The 13148-nt window shown below is 42.4% G+C and overlaps 1 protein-coding gene across 1 annotated transcript; it reads left to right on the plus strand.

Moving 5' to 3' along the window:
- Positions 1-1252: 1252 nt before the first annotated feature.
- atp1b1b (ATPase Na+/K+ transporting subunit beta 1b) lies at positions 1253-9626 on the plus strand. The gene is made up of 6 exons (XM_073462221.1): positions 1253-1435; positions 4678-4806; positions 6260-6415; positions 6757-6941; positions 7707-7790; positions 7967-9626. The coding sequence occupies exons 1-6, from the start codon at positions 1345-1347 to the stop codon at positions 8225-8227; spliced, it is 906 nt and encodes a 301-aa protein (XP_073318322.1). The 5' UTR covers positions 1253-1344; the 3' UTR covers positions 8228-9626.
- The last annotated feature ends 3522 nt before the right edge of the window (positions 9627-13148 follow it).

The following is a 13148-nucleotide window of genomic DNA, read 5'->3' on the forward strand; positions in this document are numbered from 1 at the left end:
TGAACAGTCATGCTGAATTACAAGTCTTAAGCTACACATGGACAACCATTAGACCTGTAAAGGTTTTGATTCACACTTGAACTTATTCTCAACAGACCAACCCAAGAAAGATATTAACCAATAGGATGATACTTTGCTTTTGGCAACAGAAAACTGGCAAGGATTCAGCTGGGACAGTATCAACAACAACCTGCTGTATGCTGAAGTTTGTAAGATAAGGACAAATCTGGACTCGCATTCAAAACCTGCCATCCAGCTTGAACTTTAATGGCACAGAAGTCCAAAGTTAGGTTTGACCCGTGTGTATGGCAGTGTTGTTAAAAGGCTGAAACCTCCTTGTCTCACTGCTCTCCTGGAAAAACCTTTCACTGACAAATACCAGCTCCACAGTCATTCACTGAGGGTCTGACTGGCTTATTGTCCCTGTGTAGTCTGTGACACTTTACAAACCCATGAGACAGATGCATCTCCTGGAATATCTCAGACGGGTTTCACCGTACTTATCTGCACTCACTATTCATGACAAGCGGCTGATGGACGACTTGAATAGGGGTGCTGTTGGAGGAGGGGGGGGGGGGGGCAGAGGGTTAAGTGGTTCTGGCGGACTACATAAATATTTACTGTGTGTGAGCTGTTGAGCAGTTTTCTAGTAGAAACTCCCGACAGACACAACAGATCCATTAACCTGCAATGAAACTGATCTATGACACCCAGGGGTGTTGTTGTTTATAGGTTAGTGATTTAATGAATTGTTCTTTTGTTTGCCAAACTTTGCATGGTGCACCACAACACTGCAATGTCATATAGTATGTGGCATGCGTGGTTTTTGAAGGTGAGGTACACAATGCACAAAGAATAGATAGATAGATAGATAGATAGATAGATAGATAGATAGATAGATAGATAGATTGATAGATTGATTGATTGATATGTTTATTACAACTTCTGACCCACCCTGCAATTTGCAGTGGCTGATGATTAGTTCAAACTAATAAACCTAATACCTGAAGACAGTAAATAACTTTCTACCTGCACACACATATCTGCAAAGCTCAGCCCAGATAGTGCTAAATGTCTGCATCTATAGGTTTTCTGTCTGTCTACCGGACGTCAGAGTTACGCACGGCATCTCCGCTCCCTAATTGGCCGGCGGTGTTCCACCCTCCTCCTAGGTAACTTGTCAAGAGTTTTTCGGGCGGAGCCGAGGATGAACGGTTTATATTGGGGAGCCTTCCAGCGGACGGAGCTGGGTTCCTCTGCGACGGGTCGGCACTTGGTTAGCAAACGGAGGGAGTCCGCCGAGTACAGCGAGTAAAGGAGCACCTTTACGGGACATAAATCAAAATGCCTTCCAACAAAGACGATGGCGGGTGGAAGAGTTTTCTATGGAATTCTGAGAAAGGAGAGCTGATGGGTCGCACTGGCAGCAGTTGGTGTGAGTATCTCCGCGGTAAAGTGGCCGGCGCGCTCTCACGGTAGTTGGAGCGCGCTCCGGCCGCCTCGTGTCTCTCACCACCTGTTTGATTTGACTTTGCAGCATTCAGTAACAACCCGGCATCACGACTCAGTGATTCCCCGCCGTCACCAATACATCCAACCAAGTTTAACTTTAACTGGCCGCTGCTGCCCCAGCCCGCGGGCCGGCTGTAGTCTGATTAAACACCGTAGTGATGGTTACAACAAGTGCATGATGTGTGTGGATTCGGTCGTCCAAGTAACGGAATTCCAAGTTCTAATTGTACATTCAGAGAGAGTAGACGCTGCGGTGCGCTGCGATGCGGGGCGGTGCGGTGCAGGCGATGGGAGGCTAGATAACCGCTGGACCTCTGTCTTGTCCACACTGGCTGTTAGTTGTTGGGGAAGTTGTCTGTTGGCGCGTTAGGAACGGCCAGTCAAAGGGTTAAAAATGCATCATCGTCCAAGGTGAGTCAAGGTGATGGGACCTGAAGTGGAGGGAGGACTATCGATCCGTGTCGGGTTCCTGTGATCAGATGTCACTGTAATCTAACGAACAATACAACTGATTAACTTGTTCGACCTTTCTTCTCTTGTTTCTCTGGCAGCGCTAGTGCGCATGTCCTTGTCCCTCCTCTCAATGTCACTCAGCTCCTCGCTCCTGTCTAGCCACTAACACCTGGTTTACAAATACTGTTTCAGTGACATGATGTCTGCTCAGGAGCGGCGAGGCTGCTGCAGGAGCTCCAGCTGAGTGAGGCTGCTGTGCTGTGCTGTGCTGTGCTGTGTGACGTTCAGGGGCTCATGTGTGTCCTTCTGAGGTCATCTGAAAACGCTGATGCATTTGGGAAGTGTGCCATGCGCAGTGCCGTGCTGAAGGTTGGGATGAAAGGACATCCAGGGGGATAGGGGACCACCTTTACAAACAAGTTTGAACTGCAAGATAACAAATGCGGTTTCGCTCATGTCTCCAGTTTTACCGTTAGTGGCATGTCAGTTGTGGTCAGGCTGTGAGTCATCTGCAGCTGAGATAAGGTGAAATAGACATTTGTGAATGTCAGGTTGACAGTGCCCAGAGGACACACGCTTTGATCGTATGTCCTTGCATCTAACTAGCTCCAGTGATGTGTCATGTATTAAAGTGTTCATGCGGTTGTGACCTTTTGACATTGCCTCATGCAGCAAAACGACCGACTGGGTGAATGTATAGCTTGCTAACTGCAAGGTTAACCCGAGCCGTGCCTTATTTATTGCTTCAAAGTGCAGATAAAATGCTCGTAACCTTTGTAACCTGCAGTTCTACAGCATCTTCATGCTAAATATATCAGCGTGAGGAGCCAGCGCTGGCTTCAGTAATGATTACCTCATTTGCACAGCTGAATTCCTGTAAATCTGTGAAGACAATGACTGCCACTGTTGGATTGTTTTATTATCAATGCTGGCTTTGTAGCTCCTTACATTCATAGTGGAGACACAAGCTCTGTTAGCATGTCCGTGTCTGAAGGACATCCTGTGAGCTGGAGCAGTGTGATGAAAGACTATTGTATGTTGAACGGACTAATGTGGCGGACTTTGAGTTAGAACACTGTGCATTCATGCTGATGAATTAAATGTAATTTGCATTCTTGTCCCAAGCAACATTTAATTTGACTCTTTAAAGTATTGAGCTCCTTTTGATTGTTTTCACATCATGTTTTTCAAACAAATCTGTATCCATCAGTGGAAGTTAAAGGGCCCATATTGTGCTTGTTTTCTTGTATCTTGGGTTAAATGAAACTTTAATGTTCAAAAAACACATTATTTGTCCCCTAGATAACCTCTGTGAATGTTCCATTTTAGTGCGTGTCTCTTTAAGGCCCCCCTCCAGAAAGCCAGGTACTCCGATTGGTCAGTTCTCTCACGTCTGAGCTGGTTCCACCCACCGTGTTTCCACATCAGCATTGCTGGTGTTTTTGCAAACACAGCAGTGCTGAGGGCGGTGATTGTGTTATAGTGACATCACAACCTCCTGTTTAAAGGCACAGCTCATGAATACAGATTGCACATCGCTCCGTGACTTGAGCTTTTTAATACATTCACAGGATTAATAGAGCAACTACACCTGCTTTATAAGCACACAGAAAGCTCACTTCAGTGGAGGCGACAGCTTTAACCTGAGGGTGCTTTTCATTATGCTAATCTCTTCTCTCACCCACATCTTCCTCGCGTCATAGCTCCTCCCAGTGAGGGCGTGTGAGAGAGAGGGAGAGATGCGAGAAAGGAGACATTTGCTACAACCGTCTCCTTGCTCCATATAACGCCATACATCAGATTTGCTGTCACTCCTGAAGTGAACTTTATGGCTGAAACTGCACCTTTGTAACTTTGGCTTTATGTTTGGTTTGGGTCTCTCACAGACTGCTGGAGGTTCTCCTTTTGTGTTTTGCAAAATACAATTCTTTTTCTACATTCACCAGCATTCATGTCATGCAGCGGAGCAACATCCCCACGCCATGTTGCCCCCACCAGGGGGTAGTGTATTTCCCCTGATGTGTAGCATAACCAATCATAGCTCTAGCTTAATGGCCAAACACACATGCATTCATCTGAGTGGTCTCCCTCATGAGCTCACTTCACAGACAGCGTTTGCGGGTGGTTACTTTGTTAAGTATACTCTCTGTTTGTCCAACAGCCCGACAGTGTGTCACCTGTCCCACCTTAATTACACACAGATGATCTCCAACTTTTTATGTGACTTCCAAAACAACTGACCATGCCAGTGGTGACTAGACAAAAGGGGTGTATTGTTGGCAGTTGGAGGCAGTCAGTTTATTTTTGTTCACTTTGATTTGGAAGTTTTTGTGGTCACAGCGTCAATTGCGTAATTGTTATCAGTTGTTGCATTGTTTCTCAGTAGTAATGTAACCCAGGTCCTGTACAGTTTGCCTGTTTTTACAGAATGAATACCTCCGTCTTTCAGTCTTTGGCCTTTTTAATGTCCATTGTGATAGCTCCTAGCTGTGTGAAAAAGTGATGCATGAAGTGTATACTGTAGAGCTAGTATAAACTAAGTGAAATCTAATAAACAGACAAAAAAAAGTCAGAAAAGTTTTTGTATTTACAAGAGTTTACACATGTGAGTCATTTTGTATATCATCATTCATAACAGTGGAATCTAGCTCACTGCATTGAATATCAGCTGTACAGCTGCGCTGACATATTCCTTCTTTTTCTCCTCTGCAGTCAAAATTATTTTGTTCTACATCATCTTCTACGGATGCCTGGCGGGGATCTTCATCGGAACCATCCAAGCCCTGCTGCTAACCCTGAGCACCTACAAGCCCACCTGGCAGGACAGAGTTGCACCCCCTGGTAAGAGGTGACACACACTGCCTGTCTGTCAGGATGCTAGCATGCCTCTGAGTCTAAATGTCGTCTCTAGACACTCTTCTCAGGGTCTTCTTAAATAAAAATGGCCGCTAACCCTTCCTGGATAGATCTGTGGGATGAGTGTTTGTTGATTTAGATGAGCTATGACCTCTTGATGGTTACTCAGTGACCTTGTTGACACGACAGGATTGTTTTTCACGACAGTCACCGGGGGAAAACATGTGTGAGACATTCTGGTCAAGACACCAAGTGAAGAGAGTATTATTATGTATGACATGGAGTTCCAAACAAGGTCATATGTGTGATGTCATATTTGTCTTTGAAGACAAATATAAAAGTATACAAGATGCGGTTTGTTTTTGCCTCCCACCTTAATAGATTTGACCCCGTCCCAAAAATAATTATACACATTTATTTTCATTTTATTACAAAGTCTTCAAGAATTATGCATTCATTAATAATTACATTGATACTAGATTTATTGATGCTATACCTGATGATGGAATATAATACAAATACATGTTTACACATTGTTTACCATACTTTTTAATGACAAACTACACACTGAAACCACACAAACATAAACAGGGTTCTCCAAATCTGATTATGACTGCAGTAGTATAAGTGTGCTGCTGACCCAGGCCACAGGCAACGTGGCTGCATATTGTTTTGGAAATGAACTCTTCCTACATGATCATATCATAGTCCCAGTCCAGTGTCTACGCTGACAGCAGTGTACACACGGCAGCCTGGTTTCCATGGAGGAGAAGGCCAGCTGGGGTTTACCAGGCATGAAGACAGAATACCAAGAATACAGTTAACTGAACAACTGTTGAGTGGACAGAATGAGGGCTGGTGCCAGCCAGCTACTGTCCGACTGCTGTTTGAGTTCCACAGTAAACCCGTAGATGTTAAACAGGAGGTGTACTAAGTTCATTTGAGGTCATCCAAACACAGTTGTGTCACGGGGAAATCTACTGTCAATGACCGGATCTGTGGTCAGCTGGCTAGAGTTGACACAGTGTTCTATACATGCAGCTAATAGATAAAGTTAAAACAACACACAGCAGCAGTTGAAATGAGCTATTTAATGTGTGGTGTTAGTTACTGAGCTAAAGGACCAGTCTGACATTTAAAGAGCCACTTATTTGAGTCACATGAGATCTATCAGTTTCAGCACAGAGACACTGCAGCTCCGGACCATATTCAGTCTATTCAGCTAATCTTAGCCCAAAGACTGAAAGCGGGAGGAAACAGTATCTGTACCCAGGATGCACAGGCATGACATTGATATTGATCATCTCATCTAATCTGCAGATGTTGGCAAAAAGTTATCACAGTACCTCTGAGACATCTCAGCTCAAATGACTTTTTTTTTTGCTCATATTCAAGATGAACTGTTGATAATGAGCTGATGGTCTGTTGTCCCCTTCAGGCCTTTCACACACCCCACGATCAGACAAATCTGAAGTGTCCTTCAACCTCAACGATGTGGAGACCTACATGCCTTACACCAAGGCCTTGAAGGAGTTCCTGGCCAAGTACGACGATGAACTCCAGAGGGACCAGATGAAGTTTGAGGACTGTGGAGGTAGGTTTTACTCTAATGACACTGAACTCTTCACTGAAACTTTATGATGTGAAACATAAAATCCAAGAGGCCATGTTTTTATGGCAGCATAATAAACGTCTTGTGCATCATTATATACCCCCTCCCTAAAACACCCAACAATGCATTGTCCTTGGCAACTTTAATCTTGATAGTGGACAGAATGTAATATTGTCGCACTGTAAGGACAGGAAGGTACGTGGACACAAGAATACTGACAGCTCCCTGCATTTTAACACAACTGTTAAGAGAAGTGTTATGGCTTAACAGGTCAGACCTTCAGACACAGTTCATGAGTTCTAACCCCTTCCCTCCCCCTGCAGAAGACCCTGCGGAGTACAAGAACCGCGGTGACTTGGAGAGCGATGTGGGCGTCAGGAAGGCCTGTCGTTTCCCCAGGTCCGTGCTGGGACCCTGCTCCGGCATCGAGGACCGCGAGTTTGGTTTCAAGGAAGGCAAGCCCTGCCTGATCGTAAAGCTCAACAGGATTGTCAACTTCCGTCCAAGGGTAAATTTTAAATGAATAAGTTTTTCTAACTGTCATCTGAGGACAGCTACTCATTCTTTCAGTGCCCTTTTCCACCTGGTATTTACCTGCCATCTCTGGTTACATAATCTGGATCATGATATCTCCTCACGGACGTCTGCCCGCATTGTGATCAGATCTCAATCTGCAAGTTAGGTAGGCAGCGCTGGCAGACCTGTAAGCTGACAAGGTGTGTCTGTCTGTTCTTTGAGAAGGTCATTGCAGATGGCACTACTGCTAGCTTATATACCCCAATCAGTCATGGGACCCTCCTCCTGCACATTATAGCAATGCTGCTGAATGTATTAAAGAGCTGATGACAGCTCGAGAAATGGTACAAAAAAGTACTGTGCATATTCAGTGGGCTGCATAACCAGGCACCGTCTTTGCATTCGTTCTTACAAATCTATGATTTTTTCCTCTGCATCTTCCAAGAATGGTAAGAGGAGGGGTCAGGTGATCTTTTCAGTTTTTGGTTGGAATGTTTGTAATTTACAGCTGCTGAGATCTGATCACAATGAGAGCCAGGCCTTCGGCTGTAGTCCAGGCAATCCAATCAAAATAGGTTCCAAGTGCCTCTACCCCTGTATTAACATGGGCTGTGTACGGAGCCAGACACAGATGGCACGTTAGGACCAGGTAGCAATGGGATCCCTGTATGAAACACTAGTCTGTAGGGAAAAGTAATCTCTGGATCTACTGAAGCATTTGGTTCCCATCCACCTCCTAACTTGTCTTCTTGTTTAGCCTCCTACCACTAACGAAAGTATCCCTGAAGAGGCTCAACCCAAGGTGCAACCCAACATCATCCCTATCTACTGCACCAACAAGGTACACACCTTTTCTTTTCTTTTGTTTGTTGGTTGTTTTTTTCAGGATAAATGTGTGTTCTCAAAATGAGTTCTGCATACAATAAACCTGTCCTAGTTCTTTGAAACACGTGTGCTTACTCTGTAGTTTTGTCTTTTCATACATTTTCATTCATTACCTTCTCTTGCTCCTTCTAGAAAGAGGAGGATGCTGGTAAAATCGGGGAGATTAAGTACTACGGTATCGGCGGCGGCTTCCCCCTGCAGTATTACCCCTACTATGGCAAGCTGCTGCACCCTCAGTACTTGCAGCCACTGGTGGCGCTACAGTTCACCAACCTGACCCTGAACACTGAATTGCGCATCGAGTGCAAAGTGTACGGTGAGAACATCGACTACAGCGAGAAGGACCGCTACCAGGGACGCTTTGACGTCAAGTTCCAGGTTAGCAGTTTATGACCGATATCAGGACCATAGCACTTTCCCTGACCGCCCCTCCCCTCTATGCCCCCTCTGTCCTTAACTAAGTACCAATCTAATGTAGGAGATGATAAGTGAGGGGGTTAGGCTGTAGCGGTTAAGTCAATCACAACTAGTCTTGAATGAATAAATGAGAGAAAAAAACCTGCTAGGGGACCGATGTGTAATCTGTCTGCTTTCATCACTAGCTTCTACACTTCTGTCTAGCATTAGAACGTAATTTAGAGGAAAAGTAGCAATAGGCCTAATAAAATATTTATTCCGCTGTAAATGAGACTTTTCCACAAGCCATGGGACATTGTTCATTGATGACTGTAAAGTTAAATTCCATCTCTGACGTGTAGCGAGCTGTGTTTGTCCCCTCTGCATATCGCTGCCTTGTGTGGTTTCAGTAGATATTTTTGGAGTGTGCAGTAGTCGCAAAATCTGGTCCTTCCAAACCTCGCTGTTCCTTATTTTCTTCTGCGGGCAAGCTTTAGCAGTTCTAGGCATGTGTGTGTCAGACATGAACACACACTCCTACTTACTTAATGATTGAAATCATTTGACATGGTACACTCTTCTGATCTGTGTAAGGAAAAGGCTGCACTCCAGGGAACTTCTTTCCTCTTTTTATTTGTCTTTTTTCATCTGATCATGGGAGACTCTTTTTACTTTGCCTTTTTTCTTTATGTGCTTTGTTAATCACTTAAACGTGTGAAGGGGTTTTATTACTTGGTTTCATGCCTTTTACTTTTGATTTTGCCTTGAATGTAGTAGAGTTGTGTGTCCAGCCTGTTAGACACTGGCCTGCTGTAAGTGCATCGGTGCTAACTGGAGTTTTGAAGAAGGAACATTTTTTGTTTTTTTGCTGGATTCATCACAGCATTATGGTGTAACTCTCTGAATGTTTTAGCCATTGAACATGGTGGAAGAATTTTATATTTATGCAGTTGTACATTTTGTTTCTTTGCAGAATATTGTAATGTATAAATGCAATACCAAAGTGACGAGTTGAAGAGAGTCTATCAGAAGCAATGCAGTACTCGTTTTTAGGATCTCATCATGTTAAGTGCTAAAGTCAATGTCTCGCCTTGCAACCTCCTAATAGTTGACTCTTGATTTGGGTTTTAGCCATGACTGTAGTTAGGTATACAATGAACAAATACCAGGCAGTTTAATTCCACAATGACCTGATGTTCATGCATTTCAAAAAAAGATACGAGTTCGAATAGAGCTCAGTGGCTTTAGATGACACATGATGTTGGCTTTAATATTAGGATCTCGTGTTGATGTGCAACACTCAACTCGATCTTAAACGTTGTTCAACTTTCCATCAGTTCCTCCAACTTTGTCATTTAATCAAAGATGGAAGCAAATAAAATCATAATGGACCTTTTCTCTTGTGTTTTTCTTTATTATGACATTCTAACAAATCTACATCCTGAACCACGACATTCCATCATAGTGTATTTATCCAGGGCCTTCTCCAAGCATACACTGGATGGAGGGCAAGGAGCAGATTTCTTGGGCTCTGTTACAAAGTTGAAATTTCCAACTTTTTCCGTTGTACTTTTTTTGAAGGGGGTTGGACATTTTCTAGTTCAGAGTTGTCTGGAACGCAGCAAGAATTCCCCCATATTTACTGTGTTGTACTCCACATTTACTTCTCAGTGTGTACACAAAAATGCTCCTATGACATATGGGCTGATACTACTTTGTGCAAACAATCCCAGAGTGCAGTACTCCACATTTTACAAACCGATACAATCATGCAAGTCTACAGCTATAATTCACTGTGCCTGACTTACTGGCACTATTCTTAAACACATTTCTAATGCTGATGAGTAGTGTTTTGATTAATTGACTAAACATGCAATAGTGATGATCACAAGTCTAGTATTGGGTCTTGTATCACACACATCCGTAGTATTTTTAGTCATATCCAAGTTTGACCAGAAATTATAGACTGAGACCCAGATGACTACCACAAAATATCACAGAAGTAGAAACATTGTTAAAAAAAAAGGGAATTTATTGTAAACCTGCATTGTATAGTTATTGAAAAGCACCAGATACTATATGTAACCCATTTGAAAAGTTACTCAGCTGAATGCACTTGTTGAACATAAAACTCAGAGTAGTGCGGTAATTGAAAAGTGCTGTGAACATCACAAAAAACAGCACAGATTTTTTTAAATGTCAGCAATTATATTATTTGTGTACCAGAAATCTATATGTTTCTCTTTTCCTTATCTTGTTAACTATCTTGTGGCCCCTGAGATTTATCCTGCGGCACTATGTCCTGTATCCTAATACCACTGTACAGCAAGAGGTGAGTCTGATAGCCCCTGTAGTTTCAGCAAAGCAGTGAGTTTGCTCCCTAGTCTGACAAAATCAACTCAAAATGTCAAGAAAGGAAATACTTCACAACCCTACAACCCTTCACCATCTGTATTAAACTGTCTGTCTGTTACACAACTAAGACAAATTAAATTGTCCTTGTTAACTCATCGCTTTCTTTGGAATTCTGTCCATTTCTTACAAATTACATAAATGAGGTGATACAGCTTAGTGAAACTCCACAGTTGAGTTTCTAATCCTTTGCAGTGAGCTGTGAAAAAACCCAGAGTGAAACTAGTCAACATGGCGCTGTGTCAAACTTAGTGTTTTCTCTAAACAGCTATATATGACCCCATGTCAAGTAGAGACTCGCATATAGCAACAGAAATCGAAATAAATACACTTGAATGTACTATAAATACTCTGTACATCTTTTTAACTCCTAGCTGACCCCCGTGTTTGACCTTGGAGATGAATGAATGAATGAACTGTTGTTGGCTCAGGAGCAGGAGCGGAGTGACTGGACGATTTCTGTTACCATTCAGTCATTCAGCTCTCAGTGTGCAGGCAGGAGGAGGCTGCTGGATCAGTTGCAGACACATGGCTCTGTAATTACAGGAGGTAGCCACCGTGTAGTAGCTAACACAGGGATGTTGTTTCAGGCACCACCAGAGAGCAGGTATTAAGTCACCAGGAGCCACAGGGGCCAACAGAGGCACCCGAGCAGGCCAACAGCAGACCAATCAGCAGTAAAGTTAGTACACCAGGTTCTTTCTGTTACCTCCACTGAAGAACGCGTGTGCTCAGTCTCTTTTTTGTTGGATTGTTAGCAGGATATCTCAAAACATAATTTTAACAAAATGTCCACTTAGTGATTATTATTTTTTTTCTAAAGCCTTCATTCAAATATTTTGGTCTTCATCAGCAGACAGTTTAAATGAATGAAAATGACCTTCCATGCTCAAGTAAAGCCATGCCGCAAGAGACAAGAGATTAGATTAGATGAGTTTTAGGACTTCTTTAGACAAAATCGATAAATAATGTAAGAAAGAAAAAAACTAAAGTTCCGCCCTTTTCTAGTAAGTTTGACAAATAGAGAAATCAAGTACGACTGTCACACATGCTCTCAAACTGAGGTCAAATGTATTTTCGTGAATTGTTTATCTTTTCAAATATTGGATGAAATATGAATGTAGTAATTCATATATGGTACAAAACTTGCTACACACTGTACACCTTTTGCTCTCTGAGACCAATACAGTGTCCAGTGCTGTGGGAGCTGCTTGTAGAGCCTGACTGATATACTGGTTGGTATTGGCGTTTAGGTTGTCCGATATGAAAACTTTCTTTTTAGAGATGTTTTGCTTCCCAATATACATATATATATATATGTATATATATATATATATATATATATATATATATATATATATATATATATATATATATATATATATATATATATATATATATATATATATATATATATACATATATATATATATATGACGTCTATATTCCATATTCAAGCATTACAATTATTCTGGACTTGACAAATGCTGTTTGAGTAAGGACTATTTATGAAATATGCCTTTTGATTGTCATTTAGTCTGCAGTCTTAATGTTAAATAATGATGGCCACAGTGTTCTGTGAAGCTTCATATTGTATGTAATAAGGTTGAAATCAGACCTAAATATATACCTGTGCTTGGTTGCTGTACCTAGAACCAGGGGATGAGAAAGGTGATTGGTTCCTAAATAACTGGGTCCAATTCCCAGCTGTATTTTTATTTTGCCTTTGAATATATTACACAATTGAACCTTTATATTTTAAACAATCTGAAGAATGCTCTGTGCCAAAGCACTTTAGTGTTTATCTATTGTAATGTGAGTCAAATAAATGAGAGAAAACCCTGGTAGCAGGCGGAAAAAATGGAAGAAACCTGAGGAAGAGCAGGGATCCCTCTATTAGGACGGACAGACATGCAGTAGATGTCGTGTGTGTCGGAAGAATATTTGGACGACTGCAGTGAAGACGAAGAAGGTTTGGAAAGAGAAGAAGAGAGACGGAGAGACAGGAAGATAGTCTGTTCACAGGGTTCCAGATAACAGTAAGTAGAGAGGTGAGATAACATCATACTGTCAAGACACAGTGTCTCCACTGCACACTGAGGAACCAACTTCATCCCACCACAACCACCTCTGACCCCCTGGGAACCTGCTGGCTCAGTCTGCCGTTATGGATAATTCATCCTCTGTGACTGATTGATTTCAGAGTTGTTTAGGTCAATAGCAACAACTCATGACACATATGGTGTAAAATCATGACTTGTCACAAGGCACACTGAAAAATGTATGTTAAACACACTTTGTTACACACATTTCAACTATTCTTAAGTTGACTGGATATGTATATGTGTTGTTTAATGAGATATAACTTAAGGTGGCGAGTTCCCTCAGTGATACTGTGCTCACGTCAGCAGTGGTAGAGAGTAACAAATAACACTGCCCAACATGGACCAGACACAAGCTAGAATATTTCTGGCAGCTTAAACAGTCAAATGTAAGGGTTAGGGTC

Source organism: Pagrus major, chromosome 24, assembly GCF_040436345.1.
Source record: "Pagrus major chromosome 24, Pma_NU_1.0".
Lineage (NCBI taxonomy): Eukaryota > Metazoa > Chordata > Actinopteri > Spariformes > Sparidae > Pagrus > Pagrus major.